Source organism: Athene cunicularia (assembly GCF_003259725.1).
Source record: "Athene cunicularia isolate RWA chromosome 6 unlocalized genomic scaffold, athCun1 chr6_part1, whole genome shotgun sequence".
Lineage (NCBI taxonomy): Eukaryota > Metazoa > Chordata > Aves > Strigiformes > Strigidae > Athene > Athene cunicularia.
The window spans coordinates 12965935-12986318 of record NW_020799105.1 but is presented as its reverse complement, the minus strand read 5'-3'; the positions used below and the strand labels follow the sequence as shown (position 1 = coordinate 12986318).

Sequence of the window (20384 nt, the reverse complement as noted above, 5' to 3'; positions counted from 1 at the left end):
CAAGGCCGCATGGTTTAGCGGCTGCACAGATGGTTGCATTGCATTTAGAGCAAAGTGAAATAACACTAGTTCCTCCCATCCTCTGATGCCTCACCCTGAGAAATTAGCAGCCTCTTTTGGGAGCTACTAGTCAAAATCCCAGATCTGAACACCTCCGGACTTTCAGCAAAGTTTGAAACAAGTTCAGGAGCTGAATTTCAGATCTACTTTTCCTGTGCCAAAACCCCCCGAACTGAATACCTGGGAACTATGGAGGTGGGTTAACTCACGGATCAAATACACTCTTGAGCTTTTCATTGTCTACTTCTAATGCATCAGCTCTCCCAAAATAATATGTCTAGCATGGTTCATACCGCAATCGCTGCTATAATCACCACTGAAACCTGGATAGGTTAGAAATCCATATGTGGATCTGTGTCTGGGTGAATTTGGCAGACAAAAAGCAGTCCCCAAAAGGCAGTTTCTTCCTATCAAATCATCTGCCAATTTTAACATTTCTGATTTATGTTTTTTAAGGTTACTGAGCTCTTGCTGAAATAGTTGAAGGCCATCTCCACTGATGCTGCTATTGAATGAGCCACCTTAGGAGAAAGACTGGCTTCCAGATCACAGAGTATCTGGGAGCTTGTATCTTATTTACATATGAGGTTTCTCTGCTTGTCTCATCAGTCTCCTGCACTTCCTTAGCTCAAGCAAGTGCTTCCAGTTACAGAAAACTATATGTGACATACATCAGTCATGGTCAGGTTTTGTGCACTGTAGTTTTAAGCGGAGGGGGATACAAGTGTTGTGCTTGTACCTGCTCCTTTACCTGCTGCTGCAACCTAGGGTAGAGAAGAAATGTGCCATGTAGGTATGTAACCCTCCTGGTTTCTCTAATGAAACTTTGCTTTTGGGGTTGGTTTTCCTTTTTTTAATATTTTTATTTTTTATTTGACCCTCAAAGGGGAAATTGATTAGGCCAGTTGGAAGTATATGAGGGCTGTTTTGCATGGGGAAAACCAAAGCAGGTGAGCAGTTCTTGGAACTGCTTGGGCAGTAGACGACAGCATGGAGTAAGAGATCAACAAGAGAGTTTAGTTTAGAAAGTCTGGCTAAGCATAGCAGTCTGGAAAGTAGATCATCCTTCTGAAAGGCACAAAGAAGAAAAATAATGGCTCCAGGTTCATCCCTTGTGTAATTCTTTTGAAGTTAGTGGCTTACACCAGGATGATTTAACCCCATTAATTTTAATGGGTCACTGCAGTGTCCCAAGAGTTGCTTTTTGCTGTGCTCTGTTCAGAGACAGAGATAAAGCAGAACCTTGGTGTCTGGGCTTGAACCCAAGCTTGGTGTCCCCATAGGTCTGGCTTGGGCCTGTCCATGTTGCAACTGTCTCCAGTTGGAGAGAGAAGAGGATGCAGGAGATGATGATGTGTCTGAGCCCCTGTCCCGTGACAGCTGGGTGCTGCCAGGACTTCATCGTGAGCCATAACCTGCCTGAAAAGTGATACCTGGTCTGAAACCCAAGGATAGTCAGGCTAAGAGTGCTCACTTAAATTAACACTGACCCTCACCCTACTGTGGGTCTGCTGATCCAAAGCAATTAACACAGGAGAGACAAGGAGGTGTGGAGCAGTGTGTCAAAGAAAGGAACCTGAAATTGAGCAAAAACCAGCAACAGATGAACCCTGTTGGGACTGTGTGGGCAGAGAGCGAAGGTCAGTGCCCTCCACATGCAACAGGGACTCAAGAGGCTGTGTCCAGGGACAGGGATGAAGTGTGTTTACCACCTATTGATCAAAGCAAGCTGGTCATAGCAGGAGTCAGCCATGCATAGTTAAAAAGCCCGTGTATCACAGCAGGGAAAATTTAATCTACTGCCAGGAGGGCAGATGTGTGTCACCAGTTGTCAGACAGCTGAAAACGTGGTAGCAGACACAGCTGTAGCGCTCGAGCAGAAATAGTGATTGTGCCCCAACCTCGTTGGGCAGCAGCATGTCAGCCCCTGCTCCTTGGAGACCTCAGAGTCTCCCTTGTGCCTCATCTTTCCATTTTCTGTGTTCCTCTCCTTATGTGCCTCGATCTGAGAGACATTTGTAGGAAAATAGGATTTCTGTCCTATTTTGAGGGTTGCACAGCTTCCACCTGTCTCTCTGTCCTTCATTTTGCAATATTTTGCAAGTCATGCTGAAGTATTGAACAGGAAATAAGCCATGATGAGTAGATGGACCATAACAAAATGATCCACTAAATTTTCATTAAAATGTTCTTAGTAATACAGAGGAGGAGGAGTGGGAAGCCCTTTTTAGTGAAAGTTGGGTGTAAAGTCAGGCCTAAGCAGCCTACTTTTGCCAAGGCATCAGCTGCTTTAACATCTTGCAGAAGGAAGATGAGCATCGCTGTGTCTCTGGGTGTTTATCTCTTGGCAGACTTGACATAACTGTGCAGTGGGTCTAGGGAGAGGGTGCAGACATGGGTACCAGTAGGGAAGGGTGTACCATGTGTTGCAATAGAAGTTGCTCGATAAACTTAGTGCTTTAACTTCTTCTGATACCTCCATTTAATCTCATTGGTCTACAGTCTTCTCCCAATCACATCTTGGGACTAAGTCGCTTCATAGCCAAAGCAGATCAGAAAATCCATCTGGATTGGCAAACTGATCTGTAAAATGCATTATAAAACAAAGATGCATTTGGCCTTGAATTATGTTTTCTGCAAAAGCGGAAGGGAGAGGAGCTCAGCTCTGGTCCTGCACTTGGGTCACATCAGCCCCATGCAACACTACAGGCTTGGGGAAGAGTGGCTGGAAAGCTGCCTGGCAGAAAAGGACCTGGGGGTGTTGGTCAACAGCCGGCTGAATATGAGCCGTCAGAGTGCCCAGGTGGCCAAGAAGGCCAATAGCATCCTGGTTTGTATCAGAAATCGTGTGGCCAGCAGGGAAGTGATTGTCCCTCTGTACTCTGCACTGGTGAGGCTGCACCTCCAATACTGTGTTCAGTTTTGGGCCCCTCACTATAAGAAAAACATTGTGGTGCTGGAGCATGTCCAAAGAAGGGGAACAAAGCTGGTGAAGGGTCTAGAGAACACAGAGGAGGAGCTGAGGGAACTGGTGTTGTTTAGCCTGGAGAAAAGGAGACTCAGGGGAGACCTTATCACTCTATAACTACCTGAAAGGAGGTTGTAGTGAGGTGTGTGTCAATCTCTTCTCCCAAGTAACAAGTGATAGGATAAGAGGAAATGGCCTCAAGTTATGCCAGGGGAGGTTTAGATCATCTATTGGGAAAAATGCCTTCACCCAAAGGTTGTCAAGCATTGGAACAGGCTGCCCAGGGAAGTGGTTGAGTCACCATCCCTGGAAGTATTTAAAAGATGTGTAGATGTGGTACTTAGGGAAATGGTTCAGTGGTGGACCTGGCAGTGGTAGGTTAACAGTTGGACTCAATGATCTTAAAAGTCTTTTCCAACCCGAATGTTTCTATGATTCTATGAATATCAAAGGTGGTTCTTGAAAGTATGTGGGCCTTAGAAAGACCATATGTTCTGGTACCTAACATATCACAGTGTAATATTTACATGCAAATGCACCCTGTACATGTGTCTCTCTCTTTTGGAGGGAGAAGTGTCAGTTGTAAAGTGTGAAACTCAATTTGCCTAAGCCCAGGATATGGTCACAGTTCACCCCAAGGGCTGGAACAAGTGCTGCTGCCACTCTGCAGCACCCAAGGAGGAATTTCAACCATGCCTGTGCAAAGACAGGTGGAAGACTCCCAGCAAAACCTCATTTCTTTGTCAGGTTATTTTAAGTAACTTCAGCAATTCCCTTCATATCACACAGAGCTTCCTGCACGGTCTTTGTGCAGCCTCTTCAATGGTAACATGGGCTGGCAGCGTGAGGGAGTCCAAGTGCTGCAGGATTCTCCAGGAAATTAAGGATCTTCTGTAGCAAATGAAGTGCCTGAGAAGCACAGGTGCTGCTGAAATCCTGCCTGTGTGTCCTGATCCATGAGCAGCATTGCTAGCGTAAGTCTGTGCTGCAGTGTGTTAGTACAGTTCACTACCACAGCTCTGAGCTCCTGCGATCGCATTCTCAGAGCATCCTACCTATGGACAATCCAGTGTTTTTCCCCAGATTATGCGGTTTAGAATTTTAAGTAATGGGGAACTCTGAAAGAATTGCAAACTTTATTGAACAAAGGAGATACTAAATATGCTGAGGAAAGTATTCGTTACTGCTCACATGCTCTGTTCAGTGTTAAATATGAACAGACCACAGCAGGTGTGAAGGGATGTGATACAGGCTTGGAAACCCTGGAGCGAGCTGAGAGAAGGCCTATGAGAAGAAGAATGCAACATGATGATGAAATGCAAATATTTCTGCAACTGTGTTTAAGTGCGGGATGAGGGGCCATCCAGCTGTCCATTGGTTGCTCTCAGCCAAAAGACAACAGAAGGCAATGAATGATCTCACCCTGCTCCTCTTAAATCGACAAATCTCCGCCACAGTTGCTTAAATACCAGTTTTTCTAAGGTTATTCTTCACCAGCTGTTTGGCAAAGCCTGATGTGGGCTGAATGTGTTCTTCTCTTGCTGCTTCCTCATAATGCAGGAAACTGCTCGGGTGGTTCAAGTGGCTGCAGATGGGAGGTAGGACAGCCCAGATTCATTTCAGAGGTTTGAAAGTGTGTCAGCAGAAAAACCCTCTGCGTGAGGCCAGCTTTTGGGAGGATAGTGCTGACGTACAGCTTGTGGGGATCAAAGCCCAGGAGAAGCTCAAACAGGGCTGTCTTTGAAACACTGAATCCTGCAGGTATAACATGGTGGTTTTATCTGACCTGTGAACATCTCTGACAAGGCATCAGGTCGTTAGTCTCTTGCTTGTTATTGTAACATTTGCTGGAATGAAACACTGGCATTTTAAAATCACAGCTATCAAAGCATATCATAAATTGTAAGGAGTTTCTTTTCCTTTGTTTGAGTATATCCCCATGCCAAATCATTCAGTGTTCATATTTTCTGAATTGAGCATGACATTACCCATGAAAAGCTGTGACTGATTATAAAATAATTATTTTTTTAAAAAACAGAACTGCAAAAAAAAATTTATATTTCCTTTAAAAGTTAGTAGAATGTGACCCCTACCTCTTAAAACACTTCTGCTTCCCGCATCTGATAATAACTGTGTATTCAATTCCTGAAGTGCTAAAAAATCTTCTTTTTGTAAAGTGGAATTTAAAAGACTTGCTCAAAAGTGTATATATATATATATACACACTGTGCAGTTACTCCCACCCACAACCTGATTTTCCTGCTTCTAAGAGCTGTGACACATTTTTAAGAGGAGAAGTGTATTTTTAAACCTCATGCTGTGGTATGAGATGAAGGTCAGCCCAACTGAGTCTGAGTCTTTTGAGGGACCGAAAAATGAAACCCCTGCCTCCACTCCTCCTTTGCGACTTTGGGCCAGGAGCTCTTCACTCAGCTTTCTTCTTGCATCCCTGCTTCTGAGGAGAGAGATCCACCGAAGTTTCTGGGTGCTCAGCTGTGAAGATAACATGGCCATGAACATGGCCACAGTTGTATTAGCAACTGGATGCTCTGAGGTCTTATGGGTAGGGTCTGTTCCCAGCCTGAACGGCAGTTTTCATCCGGAGATGTTTCCGACTTTAAACATTGAACAGAACTGCACCTGGAGCCACATTTGCAGCTCTCTGTTGTCATGGCCATTATTTTTCAAGTCTTCTTTGGGAAACAGTCTGTCTTTGGAGCTGGCGGCGAGCCACAGCCCTGGGGCATACACATGGTGCAGCCCATCTCTCTGCATGTCCTTGTGCCATGTGCTCCGGGAGGTCAGCTGCTCTCATGGATTCCTCACCTGCCCTTTGAAGACTCTCCAGGCAGGTGAAGGAGGGATCAGGGACAGGGTATAATGTTTGCATTTTGGGCTGTTTCTCCGCTGGCTAGAGCAGTTCTGGGATCTGGTGGGCATGAGGTGGCCTGCAGACTCTGGGGGAATGGGGGAAGAGAGGTGGCCAAAAACCCTGACCTTCCTTTTCATCACCATCCCAGATTTGTTTTGGTACACATAGGGCTCTAAGATTTTCACAGCATTGTTTAAAAAATGTTTGTTCTTGGGTAAAACTGGAGCACTTTTCCCTTTTCTGTGTCTTTACTGAGAAAAGGGTCTTGGCATCGTTATCATGGTAAATAAATGAATTTATTCCTACTACAAAACCTTCCATTCTTCAGCATAAAAAAAAAGACACATAAATAACCAGCATAGGGGATGTGCTGGGCCTCTAATGTGCATGGAGTTCCCTCTTCCAGACCCTTGGTTTCTTCTAGACAGTGATTTAGAAGGAAAAGCTTTTATATAATTATGAGGTAGGTCTCTGCACAGCTCCCTAGACAGCACTAATGGATGGGATGCACAGCAGAGCTTGAAGGATTTTTATTCTAGCTGGGTAAGACAGATTGCTGAGCTTCTGGTGTTGCACACACTGTTGCTAGGTGGGTCAGAGTTGGGTTTCGTGCAGGATCTGAGTTGTTTGTTTAGTGATCAGAGTGATTTTGCGTTAAGGTGAGGTGTGTGTTATAAGGAGGAGAGGAAGGCAGTCAGCCATAGAGGGAGGCAGTCAGCCATGGAGGGAACAACAGGTCAAGGCTAAAGTGGAGAAGCAAGGACAGGTGGGTCTCTGGTGCCAGAGAGGCAGCAGAGGCAGAGAAGGAGGTTCCAGGAATTAGTACCTTCAGTTCCAGAGGATGACTGGGGAAGAAATCATTAATAAGTAGGTTATTGGCAGTAGGACACTCCATTTCATCCTCTGATTCATAATCCCTACTGCTGTATTTCATGGCTCGTGTGCCCAGATCCTAGTTGTGAATCTTGCAGTATTTTACAACGATGAGAGATTATTTAAAATAGCACTGAATTCAGACTTGGTGCTGGGAGCCAGGAGCAAGGCAGACCTTTGCATATCACATTTACAGTTGCTTTCATGCAGCATGATTGTGGTATAGTATGATAATATCCAGTGTATCTGCTTGGCTGGACACCGCAGTGTGGACTTCACACAAACCTCCCCAGAATCTCGGGGATGCTCTTGTCATCCTGTGGTAGATGCAGCTCCGCGGGGAGGAGCTCACCGCCAGGCACAGCACCACATACCCCTGATAGCAAAGGCAGTGTTCCTGCTGAGAGCGTTGTTTCTTACCGTCCAGCTTCTGGCATTTCAGGTAACAAAGAGAGAAAATAGTGCACAAAAGCCAATTGCAGGGCACGACATTTGCAAAACCTCATTGATATTCTGAGCTTGTGAATTACTGAGCAAGCAAGATCATCAGCCTAAAAGGAGGGGGAGTAATTCCTGACAATTGATGACATTTTCCCTTCGCCCACATGTGATATCTATATATCAGATAAGGTGAACAGTTACAGCAGTAATTAGCTGCCAGTGGCCATTTAGCTTTGAAAACAAGAGAGATCCTTCATGTTGCAGGCCAGAAATACTCCCTGAATCAGTGTTCGTTTTGAAGGAACAACTAATTTCTCTTTTAGCTGAAATAAAAGGCCTTCTTCTATAATCAGCTAAATGGATGGAAATAATTAAATTCACTCATTATGCCTCTTCACTTTTATGAACCTGGAACATGGAAAAAAGATATTGGAAATACCACACACACACACACCCCCTTTGGAGATGTATGAGGTGAATTAAAAGTTAATGTCTGGACTGAGAATTGGACAGGACTTACATAAAAGGAACAAGGAGAAGTTTACAGTTCTCTGCATGCTCAGGTCTGAAAAACATAAAAATTTATGTCTGAACTGGACTACAAAATTTTTGGCCTATTCAGACATTACACTAGTTCATGGTGTGTAACAGCACTTCTGTGCCTCGATGCCTACAATCTGCATATGTTTTAAATGCACCTACGAAAAGGTGGTATTTTATTTTTCAAAGTTATTTAATGCTAGTCACCTTAGAAAGTCAGCTGACATAATTTGAGGTGTTTTGGGGAAAGTATATAGGCATATATTTGATGTCAGCATGATTTTTTTGATTTGCCCTTTTAACTAGGTAAGGCTCAAAAGGAAGTATTAGTATGGATTCATACCTGTACTGGCAAAAACATGATCTGCCTCTGCAAAGTGAGTTTTAAGTTCATTATTATAATCTACAAGTGTGATCAAATACCAACCAAGCAAAATTTACTAGTTTTGGTAATTTTGAGTATAGGTCTATAAAACTTAGGTTATATCTGTCCATTTCTAGTCTCAGAAATCTTATACTGGTCTAGGCTGAAATAGCAGTCCTATTTTCTTCATTTCCTTCCCAAAATGAACTGAGCACTGAGACTGAAATAACCTCTTATACCATTTTGAAGTATAGGTGGTTACTATTATTACTGTTGTTGTTATTGTTATTTTATTGTTATTATTTCATACCCACTGTACAAAAAATAGCATCACCAGTCACTCATGTGATGCTCAATAAATCCTTGTTCAGAAGGTCTGATATTTCCAAAGGTGGAGTAGTCAGGGAAACTTTGTGATGCTTTTTAGCAAATGCCATGTAAATTAGTTCTTTAACCTTTTGGGGAGCAGAGAAGAGTGGGACCTGTTATCAGAGTTGCGCATTTGGAAGGGGTTATGGTCATTAACTTGAAGAGTAACCCTAGTGTTTGAAAGGTTTTATCTTTGGGAAGTTATCTCTATTTTTCTGGCTTAATTGGTGCCTGTCAGTGATAATTCGGAATCATTTAATGAATCCCAACAGTTATATTGGGCAAGAGAAGTTTAAGTCTTCTGTCTTCCTTTATGTTTTCATGTTAGAATTACAGAGGATGTTTTAAGACTGCCTGATGCTGGTAGATAATCAGGAAAGACAAGTCTGCTTTTAGTACTTGCCAATCCAGCAAAATTTATTAGATGCACTTACTAGATATGTTTTGGAGTTTTACAGTTTCTGAAAAAGCTCAGTTCAAAGGACAGTGATTAAAAAAAATTCCTAGAGTTCATGAACTCACAATACATTTTACATGCCATGATTTATGTCTCTGACTAGTAAAGAACCTGATGAATTGAAAGATCTTTCCATGTGCTGCTTTGTAGAAGACAATTCCAAGGTATATAAAATTAGTGTCTTATAGAGAACTACATTACTTTTTAGTATGCTGGAAACACATTTGATGTTGCAAGACAGTTAACTGAGGACACGCTGCTGAGGCAGATTTGGGAAGCGGCCGTGTTTTAATCTCACTGTTCTAACTGAAGGAAATGTAACGAGGAAAGGAAAGACTACAGTCACCAGATGAAGAAGTCAGAGTTCATACTGTGGGCTTCATCTTGTCTTCCCACATGCATCATAAGTTTTTACCTCTCCTGGAAAATATATTTACCATTCTTAGGGCCATATGCACAACAGATGATTTTAAAAAGTCAGGAGAGAGATCTACCTCTAAAGGGGATGTAAAACTAGCTAGGGCAATAGGGTATTTAGCAGTGCAAAGTAAGTACAGATGCAATAGCCATCTGCTGTCTGTGCACAGTCTTTCAGGTCCTACTGCCCTTGGACACGTAGCAGGAGCGGCAAGATAGACAGGTCCAAACAGCATGTTGCTAAAAAGCCAGATGTGTACACAGAAGTGCTAGACACCATAAGAACAGCACCAGAAAGGAACGCAAAATTGTATAATACCAAGCATCTGGCATGCTCTCCTTTATACTGGGAGCGCAGAGGTCTAGCAGGGCCCAGGCTATGTCTGGAAATGCCTGTAACTAATTTCTTACTTTGCTAATTTAGAGCCTTTAAAATGTCAAAAATGTCAGTGGCAGCCTGGGAATTCCCTGTGGAAGCCTCCACCATGTGGGCTGCTGCCAGCGCTTGCGCCATGCACAGGGACGGGCTGTGGGGAATCCTGGGAAGCGACACCCACTGGGGGGTGATTTTGAGGCTGGTATGGATGTATGGTGAGCGTTTGGTGGAGGCTGTGAGTGGGCATCCTCACGTCTTGGGCAGTCAAAAGGGAAAGGGTAGACAGGAGGCTCTTCTGCTTTGCCTGTCTGGGTCACTGCTCCTTTCATGGGTCTCTGCCCCAAAATGAGGAGCAATGAAGAAATGGGAGAAAAAAATAGTTGGATATTTTTGTTGTGTTTCTGTTACTTACTTGCTTGGCAAAGGGAAGTTGAAAGGGTGATATAATAGCAACCTACAGCTTCTTGAAGGGGAGTTACAAGGATGTTGGAAACAAATTCTTGCTGGGAGTGGCAAACAATAAAAACAGGAGCAATGGCCACAAACTGGTGTGGGAGATTCAGACTGGACAGTAGAAGAAACTTCACAGAAAATAGTTCCTTATTTCCCTAGTAGTTGCAGTGATTATTCTCTATGGCATATGGAAACGTGGGAGAAAAGTTGATGTGCTGTTTGAGGTCCTTTACTTCAGGGATTCATCAATTTTGGGGTGTTGATTTGCTCAGCAACACCATAACCAAGGCAGCAGCAGTGGCTGTAGCACTTGTTGCCGCTGGCAGTACAACTCCTGGCTGTAGGGACTTTGCAGTGGCTCCTGTCCTTCTACTGGCATCTGTCCCCTGGTGTGAAGAGTCTCGCTTTAACCTATGCACTGCCACTGGCAGGTCAGGTCAGGCCATCCAAACTTTTGGGTTGCTGTTGCACCCCTGACTTACTGCATGAGCTTGCTTAGTCACCATTTCTACATCCATCATCTCTAAACTTGTGATGAGGTGACTCACTTCTATTGAATGCATGCTTGATTTTATTAGGTAGTCATCAACATGTTTCATATGCTCTCTATTAAACAATTGCATGTTTCTTTCCTTGAATATCTTCTGGAAACAGCTTAGGTAAACAGTTTAGGGAAGCTCAGTACACTTTACCCCAAAAAAATATCCTATAGGTTGTCTCTTGTCAAGTACTGAATGGTAGTGTATGGGAGAATTGGGAATGATGAAGTATTTACTCAAATTGCTAGTTTCCGCTGCATCGAAGTCAGAGACACTGAAGGCACTGCAGCATTTATAACTGATTTCCTGAACAGTGTAGCAAATTGAGATGAGAGCCCTTTTCTTGTAACTCACATGTGCAACAGAAATCACTTAGCTAACATAAATCAGGGCTAAATTGCTTTTAAAGGCTCACAAAACATTTCTGAAAGAGACAGGATGAGGAATCCGTTTTGCCACAGCAGAGTATGTCCCCATGATGAGTCCTATTAAAGCTCGATCAAAGAACCTTATTGGCTTTTCATTAGAGCCTGGTTATGTATAGTTGAAGCTCAGCAGTCGTTTCAACAGAATAGGCACAGAAATGTGCACAGGAGGTAAATTTAAAGAGGAATCTAGACCATCAAAGTATGTGATTAAGGACAATTTCATGTGCTGAGTAATGCAGTGTGATTTGGATGTAATTTATCCTAATCCAGTCTGATCTTTTACAGGAGAATATATTATAAGGCCACAATTAGGTGAGACCAGGGCCCCATCTGGCCTCCTGTCTCCAACAGTGGCTTATAGCCAATACAAGAAACAAAGCAAATACAGAGTGAGCTTCCCTTGTGTATCTCTCTGCTTCTGGCATTCAGCAGTTATGGGACTTTTTGGGTCAAAGCATCCAGAGCATGGAGTACAATAGCCACCATTTATCCTTGCTTCATGAATTTATCTCATTGCTTTTTGAACCCATGCCTAGTTGTGGTGATTACAATGTCTAACACCAGTGAGTGCCATGATTCAGCTGCGTTTCATGCAAAAGCTCTTCTCTTAGTTTGATTTAAACTGCTGTGCTCCAACTATTCTTCCTGGTAGTAATTCAGTGGCAAAAGCCTTTTTGCACAAGATATGTCTGGATCTGGGGCTGAGGCTTGGAAATGGGTAACTTGCAAGGTTTTTCCTATCCTTTGCCTCTCTCCTTTTCCGAGGAGTTTTGGGGGTGACACTGTTGGTCTCAATGCATGCTCAGACAGAGGTGGTGGTATCCTGCCTCCCGTGGGCAGGCACAACTTGCTGGGCAGTGGGCCATGTCTCCTTTTGGAGATGTTATCTGTAGCAAGACAGTGCCACTGTGGGATGGGGGAGGCAGCGGCCATGCCCCGTACATGTAGCTCTGGGCAAAGTTAGTCTGAAACAGCAGAAGGAAGGTGTCCCTGAAGAAGGACAGCAAAGGACTCTGCCTTTTCTTATAATCACCATTCAGGCTGCAGTATAGAAACCCAGATGGACCATGTGGTTGCCAATCAGAGTTTGGACCCAAACCTCCTATGGAAACTAGAATTCGAGGGGCCCACCCTTAAATCAGAAAGGGCTCAAAAAATGAAGTAAAGATTCAAAGCCTGTGCTGCCTCCTTAAGATCTTAATCAGATTTGTATGATATATATGCAAGCTCATTAGCTTGACTATTTTATAAGGTATATTTGAATTTACGATTCTGATATTTACTGCTTGATTTGTAACTATGATTAGATGCATCTTTTAAACATATATTGTATCTGTGTGTAGATCTGTGTAATAAAATTCTGAAGAGAAGAGCACAACTAAAAAAGCTGCATATGAGAATGATTAGTTTTTATTACCTTGTTTTTATCACTCAGCATTTATGCTATAAAGGCTATAATAAAGTGACACATGCTTGGTCATTGTAAGACAGAGATAAATTTGGCCTCCCCTCAAGGGACAAGTAAGGTCAGTTTAGAGGAGGTGAAGAGCACCTCTACCCAGAGTTGTTGTGAAGGTAAATATATTTTTCTGTCCTGTGGAGAAATTTGCCATCTGAAGGAATAAACAAGGTAAAACAAAAACAGATGAGGATGTGACTCTTAGGCAAGATCTTGTTTTTGTACTTCTTTCCAGGAAAAAACTTGATATAAACATTCATGTTGTCTTTTTGAAGGCTGCTGAAGCCTTGCAGTAGAGGATCACATGGCGTTAGCTCATTGCCCCAGTGTCCTGCAGCTTCCAGGTTGTACCGAGCTGTCTCTCCCTGGTGCTAGAGAGGCTGGGCTTTGCTGTCAGATCGCCCTGCCCCGTATCTCACATCCTGGTGAAACGCTGAATGTGCAATTCCAAAGCCCTGTCTTCTTCCAGGAGGATAATTTAATCATGAAAAAATACAACTGAAAAATTCAAGAATCTAATTCTGCATTTCTTCAGCCTGAGCCAGATACTGAAGTAGCACTTGAGCCAAGCAATCAGCTTCACTGCTGAGGAATTTTGGGACAGAAATCAGTGATATTCCCCAATCACTTAGGGAAGGGATGGGATGCCTTGAGCCCATCTCTTGTCTTTCTGCACCCTTTCTATGCAAAAAAAAAGAAATGACAGCTGCCCCCAAATACTGTGGGTCTGCATGAGGCTGAGATGGTCCATGGGGATGTCATTTATGTTGAAGCTGTCTGCGTCCCCTGCACCTTGGACTTGGTGGCAGAGCTCAGGCTGTGCTGTGTGGGGCTAATCTCCAGGATCCTCTGGGTACAGAGCAAAGAACAATTATTTTCCTTGTCCTGCACCTCTCCTTCATGATGCAAATCCATGGATTCAGGTGCAGGGACCATTGCTGGAGAGGACGAATTGTCCATCTCCTTCCAGCCTTGACTTTTCTGTGCAAGAAGGTTATATAAGGTATAGGGAAGATCTCTTCTTGCACTTAAAGGTGAGTTTGTAGTGTTGTGCTTGGAGTTTCTCATTGAGAATTTGGGTTTACTTTTACTTTGTTGGGTTCAAGGGAGCTGTCAGAAGTAAGTACTAAATCAGGACCTCCAGCTGGTTCTTGATGAGCCAGACTGAGCCACTGTTGTTACATGATGCAGAGAAAATCACTGCAGCCTAACCAGAAGTATATAGTGTATAAAGCTGTGCAGTTTGCTCTATGCCAGCATTACAGCCATGCTGTGAAGGCACCAGAAAGGTGGAAGAAAGGCAAAATTCTCTCTTTTGTGTTGTCTCCATTCTCTCAAGGAGCTGGTTGCACAACAGTGGCTTGCCCTTCTTCGTAGCAAGCAGAGACCATTTCGAGCCAGCAAGAAATGCCTGAGTTTGAAGTCAGGTTGCCAGATTTTCTTCTTGCCCCTCAAGTCGCTTTTGCCCGCGGCAAGGAATTCTGGAGTCTCAGGACCACCACAATGGGGCCCTTTCTGACGGGGCTGGAAAGCTCGACCTCTGCACAGAAAGAACAGATTCATGTTCGAGAGGGTTCCACAATGCAACAATTTATATCAGGAAACGAGCAGAATATTTAAAAAAAAAATTAAAAAAAAAAAAAAAAAAAAGAAGAAGGAAAAAAGCCTTCATCTGTTTATTTGGCTTGGAGAAGAGATCAGCTATGCTTTTATGATTTCAGAGGATGGAGTGCTGGAGGGGGAAAATGTATAGCTGTGTGCATCCATGTGTTGGAGTTTGTGTTCCTGGAGATGCATAACGTATAGAGTTAATTTTGTTTAATTACGTATCATATGGGTCTCAGAGCTCAGTGGGAATGGAGATACCTTCATGCATATGGCTAAACTTTGAGTGTTATGAATGTTAATTTTAACTCTGCACTTTCCATATAGCTTCTGTGTGTTTGCATTGAGGTGTTCTGGTGCTCCTGCAGCCATAGGCCTTGGTGACAGGCAGGCACCTAGTGACAGTTGTCAGTCATGCGTGATTTTTTGCCTTGTCTCAAATAGAAAAGGTCAGTCTGGTTGTTGAGGAAACTCAGGAGAATTTCAAGATGCAAATATATTCTCAGGCTCAGGTTTCTGTATGCGTAAAGATCAGTAGCGAAGTATTTTTGTATTGGTTTACTTTAAAAACAGTCACAGAATCTGATAGCAGCTCTAAGAAAAATAGTTTGTGAAACAGTGGTCTTCATTACTGACTGCAAACCGTATGAGTGTTGGGGAGGAGAGGGTGGACTTTCTTGTTAAAACATTACTGTACTTTTAATCTGCCTGGCAAATCATTGGCGATTAAATGATAATCCAAGTTGTTTGTTTGAAATGTCATACATCGCCGCCGCAGCCTGCCCACACCACTAGAGACTTCTAGGAATTAAGGAGCATGGGAACATAAACGCCTGCAATGTATTTAAACATGAGTTAGCAAAAGCCAACAAATAAGGAACAATTTTAATTTATGTATGAAAATACTCTAGAGGATACAGATTAACCTCCATTACTCAGGGTTTGTCACAGTCCCATCTCCTTTGGACAGCAAACACTGAGAAACAGACAGAAAGATGATTTACTCTCACTTTAGCTTCTGTCTGGTCTGATGAAATGTCTGCTGTGCAGCTCCCCTGGCCATGCTCCTCCATGGGTCTGACAGCTCCTCATGCTTTGCAGGCACTCTTTTCTCTCACAGTTGAAACTCACGGTTGTCTGAAATTTTTGCTAAATGTGTCGAAGCTGAGCCTTACTTTACTGAAAGGCAGAGGCCCTGGACTAAAGCGTGGCATGTCTGAGAAAGGAGGAATCCCGCAGTGTGATCTTGCTGGGTCTGCTGTTCGGTGGCAGAGAAGCTTTTAAAAGAGCCTTTGCATCGTGGGTACCACAGGGCTGAGGTCCCTGGACTGAATACATCCCCTCCAAGGGGGAGCTGTGCAGGAGCCAAGTTGCAGCCTTGCAGCCCTTCCATTGATGCAGTTTTGCGCTGAAAACTCTGCTGGTTCCTGCAAATGGCTTCTGCTGACTTGCCAGATCTTCGTGGAAGATGCAGGAGAAACCCTCTGGACCAGATACATACCGAACTGAATTAGAAGTACAGCTAAAGAGATAGGTACAGTCCATCACAGAGTCACCTAGTCACCTCCAGTATTCTCCTCCACTTGGAACATTTCTTAGGCTTTATTGAATAAATGTCAGCATACTCCTCATTTGTTAAACAACTTCCCAATTGTGCCACTGCTTGTTTGTGTATATCTCTCTGTATTTAGATAGATGAAAACACACACACACGCGCTCATCAATGTTTATTAACTCTTACTGAATACAGCAGCAAAGTCAGTCCCTAAAGAAAGGATGTGCCATAAAACTTTTCCATAACATTGTTAATGTAACCTTCATAATTAGATAGCAAGTGACATATAAATTCAATTACATAAGATACATCTTTCACAGATTTCCAGAACGACTGTGGATAGCTTAATGTGATAACAAGGCAATCAGCTGTATAGCAATGCTCATGGTCTTCCTTCCACATTCATTGCTAGATTTCAAATGAGTAATGTTATCCTGGTGTAATGCTGATGAGAAAGGAGATCCGGCCTCCCTCTCCTTTGTCATTAGAGTGTGTCCAGTTTATGCGACGTGCTTGGCACCAGCAATATTTTAATATCGTTAACAGCAGGAAATACTTTCCTTGCCAGTAATGAGGTTCAATGTCAGCTAAAGGTGGTGCCCCACAGGAAGGCTTTAGACAAAATTGTTATATTCTAATATGAAAAAGGCTAGAAATACGCTATTTTTGTCAAAGGCGTTTTTTTCTGTATGGAGTGATCCTGGCTAATGAGGAGGGGACCTGCCAGAGATATTTTTAGTTCCACCCGCTGGTTTCACTGCTATTCTTGTAGCTATGGCTGGAAGGGAAATTAGGATGGTGGTGTCTGTTATCATACAGAAATGGAAGAAGAATGGAAATATCTGTGTGTGTGTAAAGATAAAAGATAAAAAGAACAAGAGCTGAAGAGAAAGCGAGCTTCCCTGTGTAGCTGCAGATGTGACATTCATTGTACCTTTTCCTTTTTCTTCTGCAAGGCCAGGTTTGTTGTCTGATTTAAGGGATAACAGTGTGCCAGGTGCAGTCTGTATTGCAGAATAAGATCAGAGTTCCTACTTGGAAGTTGTTACAGTTAAGAGAAACCATTAAATAATTGCCTTTATTGTTTTGGAGACATTATCCAGTACTTCAGCATCACACTAATGCTCCTCTGAAAATAGTGAGGCTGAGAGTTATTCACCTTATAGATCATCACTTGGGAGAGGGAAAAGACATCAGTGAATCATATACAGAATAACAGGACATAAAAATAAACATGGAGTCAGTCAGGGCTCCTTGCTGCTGCTATTGCAAAGCAGCAGCGCAGGCTTTCTTCATTAGCAGAAAAGAGTATGTATACAAAGAGGACTTTACTCAGCCAGAGAGATCATTTGGTATGCCTTCTTTCCTTTCTATTTCAGTAGGGATTTTTTCCCCCACTCTGACTGAGAGGAACAAGTTTTGGCTTTCACTGTTTCACTGGGGAGATGAGGATTATATTTCAAGCTCCATTTTATTTGATATTTGCTTTGTCCTGATTTTAAGACTGAGATATGGGTGTACAAAAAAGCGACAAGATAGGGAGACACAGGGTGCCTAGACTTCAGGAACTCCAAAATCAGAACCCTGTAAAACTTACAGAAAGAATAAAGGAAAAGATGAAAACTTGCCCAATAAGTTGATTGTTGGCTTTTTTTTTTTTTTTTTTAGGAAGCCTCATGAGTTGGGGGGCAGTGGTGATTCAGATAAATATTTTGTAGTGATAATTCAGTTTCTTCTGTAAGGATAATCTTGTGTTTAAGACTAAAAGCTAAGACCAGAAGTTGTAGGTTCAATTGCCTTCAAGAATTTGAATACAGTCTGGATCCTCTGATGATGATAGTCCTGATCTCAGAGGGACATCACTGAGAGTTGCTTGCTGCTTCATCCTCTTGCATCTGACACAAAATTGCTCAGCTTTGCAGTGCACTTTGCAGTGACGGTGAGGGGCTTTTGTGTGGAAGAAATGTCAGCCAGATGAGGAACTGAAAAAAAAAAGTGAAAAAGTTCTTTATGGAGTAATGTCTTGTCATCCCATGATCAGCGAGTATAAAGAAAACCAGTTTCAAAATTTTGCCTTTTTTTAATCTCTACCTTTTTTAAATTGCATGGATGAGTCATGCTTAAAAAAAAAAAACAACCCATCTCATTTAAAACTTTACTTCAGTCATTCACACAAGCTAGAGATTGGTCTGAAAGATGAGGTTTGATTTCTGAGCCTTTTGTGGCATTTGCTACCATTGTATAGTGAGAGCAAAGCCACATCATCTACTGTATTTTCCGAATCTGGGTACCAACTTTGGCCTGATCTGGTGGGCAACAACATTAGGCAACATCTTTATCCATTTTTGGTTGCTTATTAACCATATCAGTCCATCAATACCCCACATCTAATGGTGTAAATTGAATTATTTTTTTTTTAACTGGCAAAAAATGAGTTGGGTTTTCTTTTGCAGCTTCTATCAGGCTGAAGACTCTTTCACCTCTGTTTAATGCTGCTTGTCTCCACCCTTTTGTGCATACTCTCTTCACCTACAAGCTCTCTTAGGATGCTTGTGGGGTGTCTCCAATATGGCTGGCTGGCAGGAGATTGCCCTGGAAATGTGTGCTGAAGGCCTTCTGGCAAAGACTGAAAGGACGATTGTGTTTCTCTTCTAGGGACTACTTATAGCTACACCATCCTCCCATGGTCTTCATGGGTACTAACATTTGCAAGAGTTGGGCACAGACTTTTTGTGCAACACAGAGGGAGGTGGGGGCACAACATGCTGCAGGGGGAAATCCCAGCTCCAAGCTATAGTACTGAGAAGGTCCAGGAGCTTCACTGCAGAAAGCCAGGACAGGTGGAAGGCATTGAAGTGATCATCAAGCTTGTGCGCAATGGAGATACTCCATTAAAGCAAAGTACATGTGTGGATCTCAGCAGGGTTTCACCTTCTCACCATTTAGCACTGCCAGAAGAGAGGCAGCTCTGGGCAGGACCAAACACAGACTTTCACATGCCAAGAGAGCTGTATTGACAACAACCACAAAGCTCCAGGCTGGCGTGGGAGCAGAGCCAGGGCAGAGGACTACATTTTGGGGATTGTGCCTTCCCTGGCTCATTCTGAGGGATCTCTGTTTCTGGCACCGTATAGCAGGCATTATATTTGCATATGATATCACTTCTGTAGAAGAAGCAGCCTATTCATGAGCAGTAGCATCTTCACATCAAATACAACTGCAGACATGGCTGAGAAAACAACCATTTAATTGAAGTAGAAATAACACTGAAAAATTCAAAGAGGGTGCAAAAAGTCCCAAGTAGTTATTACTCACTGGAAGCAAATCCTAGACATGTAAAGCATGGGATGCACACAAAGTGCTGGGAGAAACAGAATTTATGGATAGACATACCTCTGCCCTTAAAACATGTATCATTTCTTCAGATGATATCCCAAACTCTCCTGAGATTAAATGAATAGTTTGAGATAATCCTTTTCCGATTCCTCTGGCGTACACAGCATGCTGCAAGAGACAAAACCTCACTCCTGACAGCTTGGTCCCCAAAAGTTTAGAGGCTGCTGCCTGCCCCTCCGGTGGGATTCCTGCAAACACAGCCTGCCTCTACAGTGGGTTCACGGTGTGATTCTCCCGATGTGTGTGACCATGCTGCAGGTGCTGTGCCCACACAGTGATGCTGTCCCTGCCCGATCTGTCACTGCCCAGGCTCCTGCCTGTGCAGACCATTTCAGAGCCGTGTCTGAGAGGCTCCAGAGAGTGCCGGGAGGAAGCACAACCACTGCAAAGTATTTCTGTCCTCGGTAGTGCTTATCCCAATCAGTCGTTGCAGCTTCCTTCTGTAATTTCTTCCCACTTCTGTTGCAGCTGTCTTGAGCTTTCAGCTGTTCTGCAACGAGCAAAGGTGCCAGCACCCGTTAAATCACTATAGAAGAGTCAGGGTGCACTCCCCATCCTGAAAGAAAGGACGAAGCGTGGGGTTTGGTTTTTACCCCTTGCAGAAGACAAGCGCTTGTCAGAGATAACTAGGAGAGGTCTGGAGGTTATTCACAAATTAATTAGCCCCTGAAAGGAGAGGACTGCAAGCAATGCCAGATAAGCCTGCAGCAGCCGCACCCCTGCAGCAAACAGTTAATATTCCCTTTCCTCTCCAGGGGCACGTCAGGGGTTAATTCAGTAGCTGTGCATTTAATAGCTCAATTTAAAGGGGAAAAAATGACACCCTTCTCCCCTGCCTTGCTGGTTGTGGATGGTTTGCTCTGCCTCGCTGATCACATGCTCCCCGAGCCCCGGTGCTGCAGAAGCCCCAGCTGCTGGGGCTGGGGCTGGGTGCTGGGTGCTGCCCGGGTCCGGCCCTGCCTGTCAATGCCTCGCAGTCCTGGCCGCCTCTTTAAAGGAGGGAGTGCACAGGATCAGCCCCTGAGCATATGGGTGGAAATTTGGGAGGCACCCCTTCTCTCACTACCATTTCCAGCTCTAACCATGTCTATTTGTTGTTGTCTTTTTTTCAGGGACTATGGATCTTCAAAGAGAAAATCAGGTAAGATAACAGCCTTTCTATGTACTGCATCATTACAGAGAGGACTTCCCAACCACCCCACCCCCCCCCCC

The 20384-nt window shown here is 43.5% G+C and overlaps 1 protein-coding gene across 4 annotated transcripts in view; it reads left to right on the top strand.

The window, feature by feature from the left end:
- The window catches only part of SH3PXD2A (SH3 and PX domains 2A), a 248485-nt gene that overhangs the window by 129759 nt on the left and 98342 nt on the right, over window positions 1-20384 (top strand). For all 4 annotated transcript variants that reach the window (XM_026851595.1, XM_026851596.1, XM_026851597.1 and 1 more), the window contains one exon: window positions 20285-20313. In XM_026851595.1, the coding sequence (XP_026707396.1) occupies window positions 20285-20313 (29 nt within the window). The remainder of the gene's footprint in view (window positions 1-20284; window positions 20314-20384) is intronic.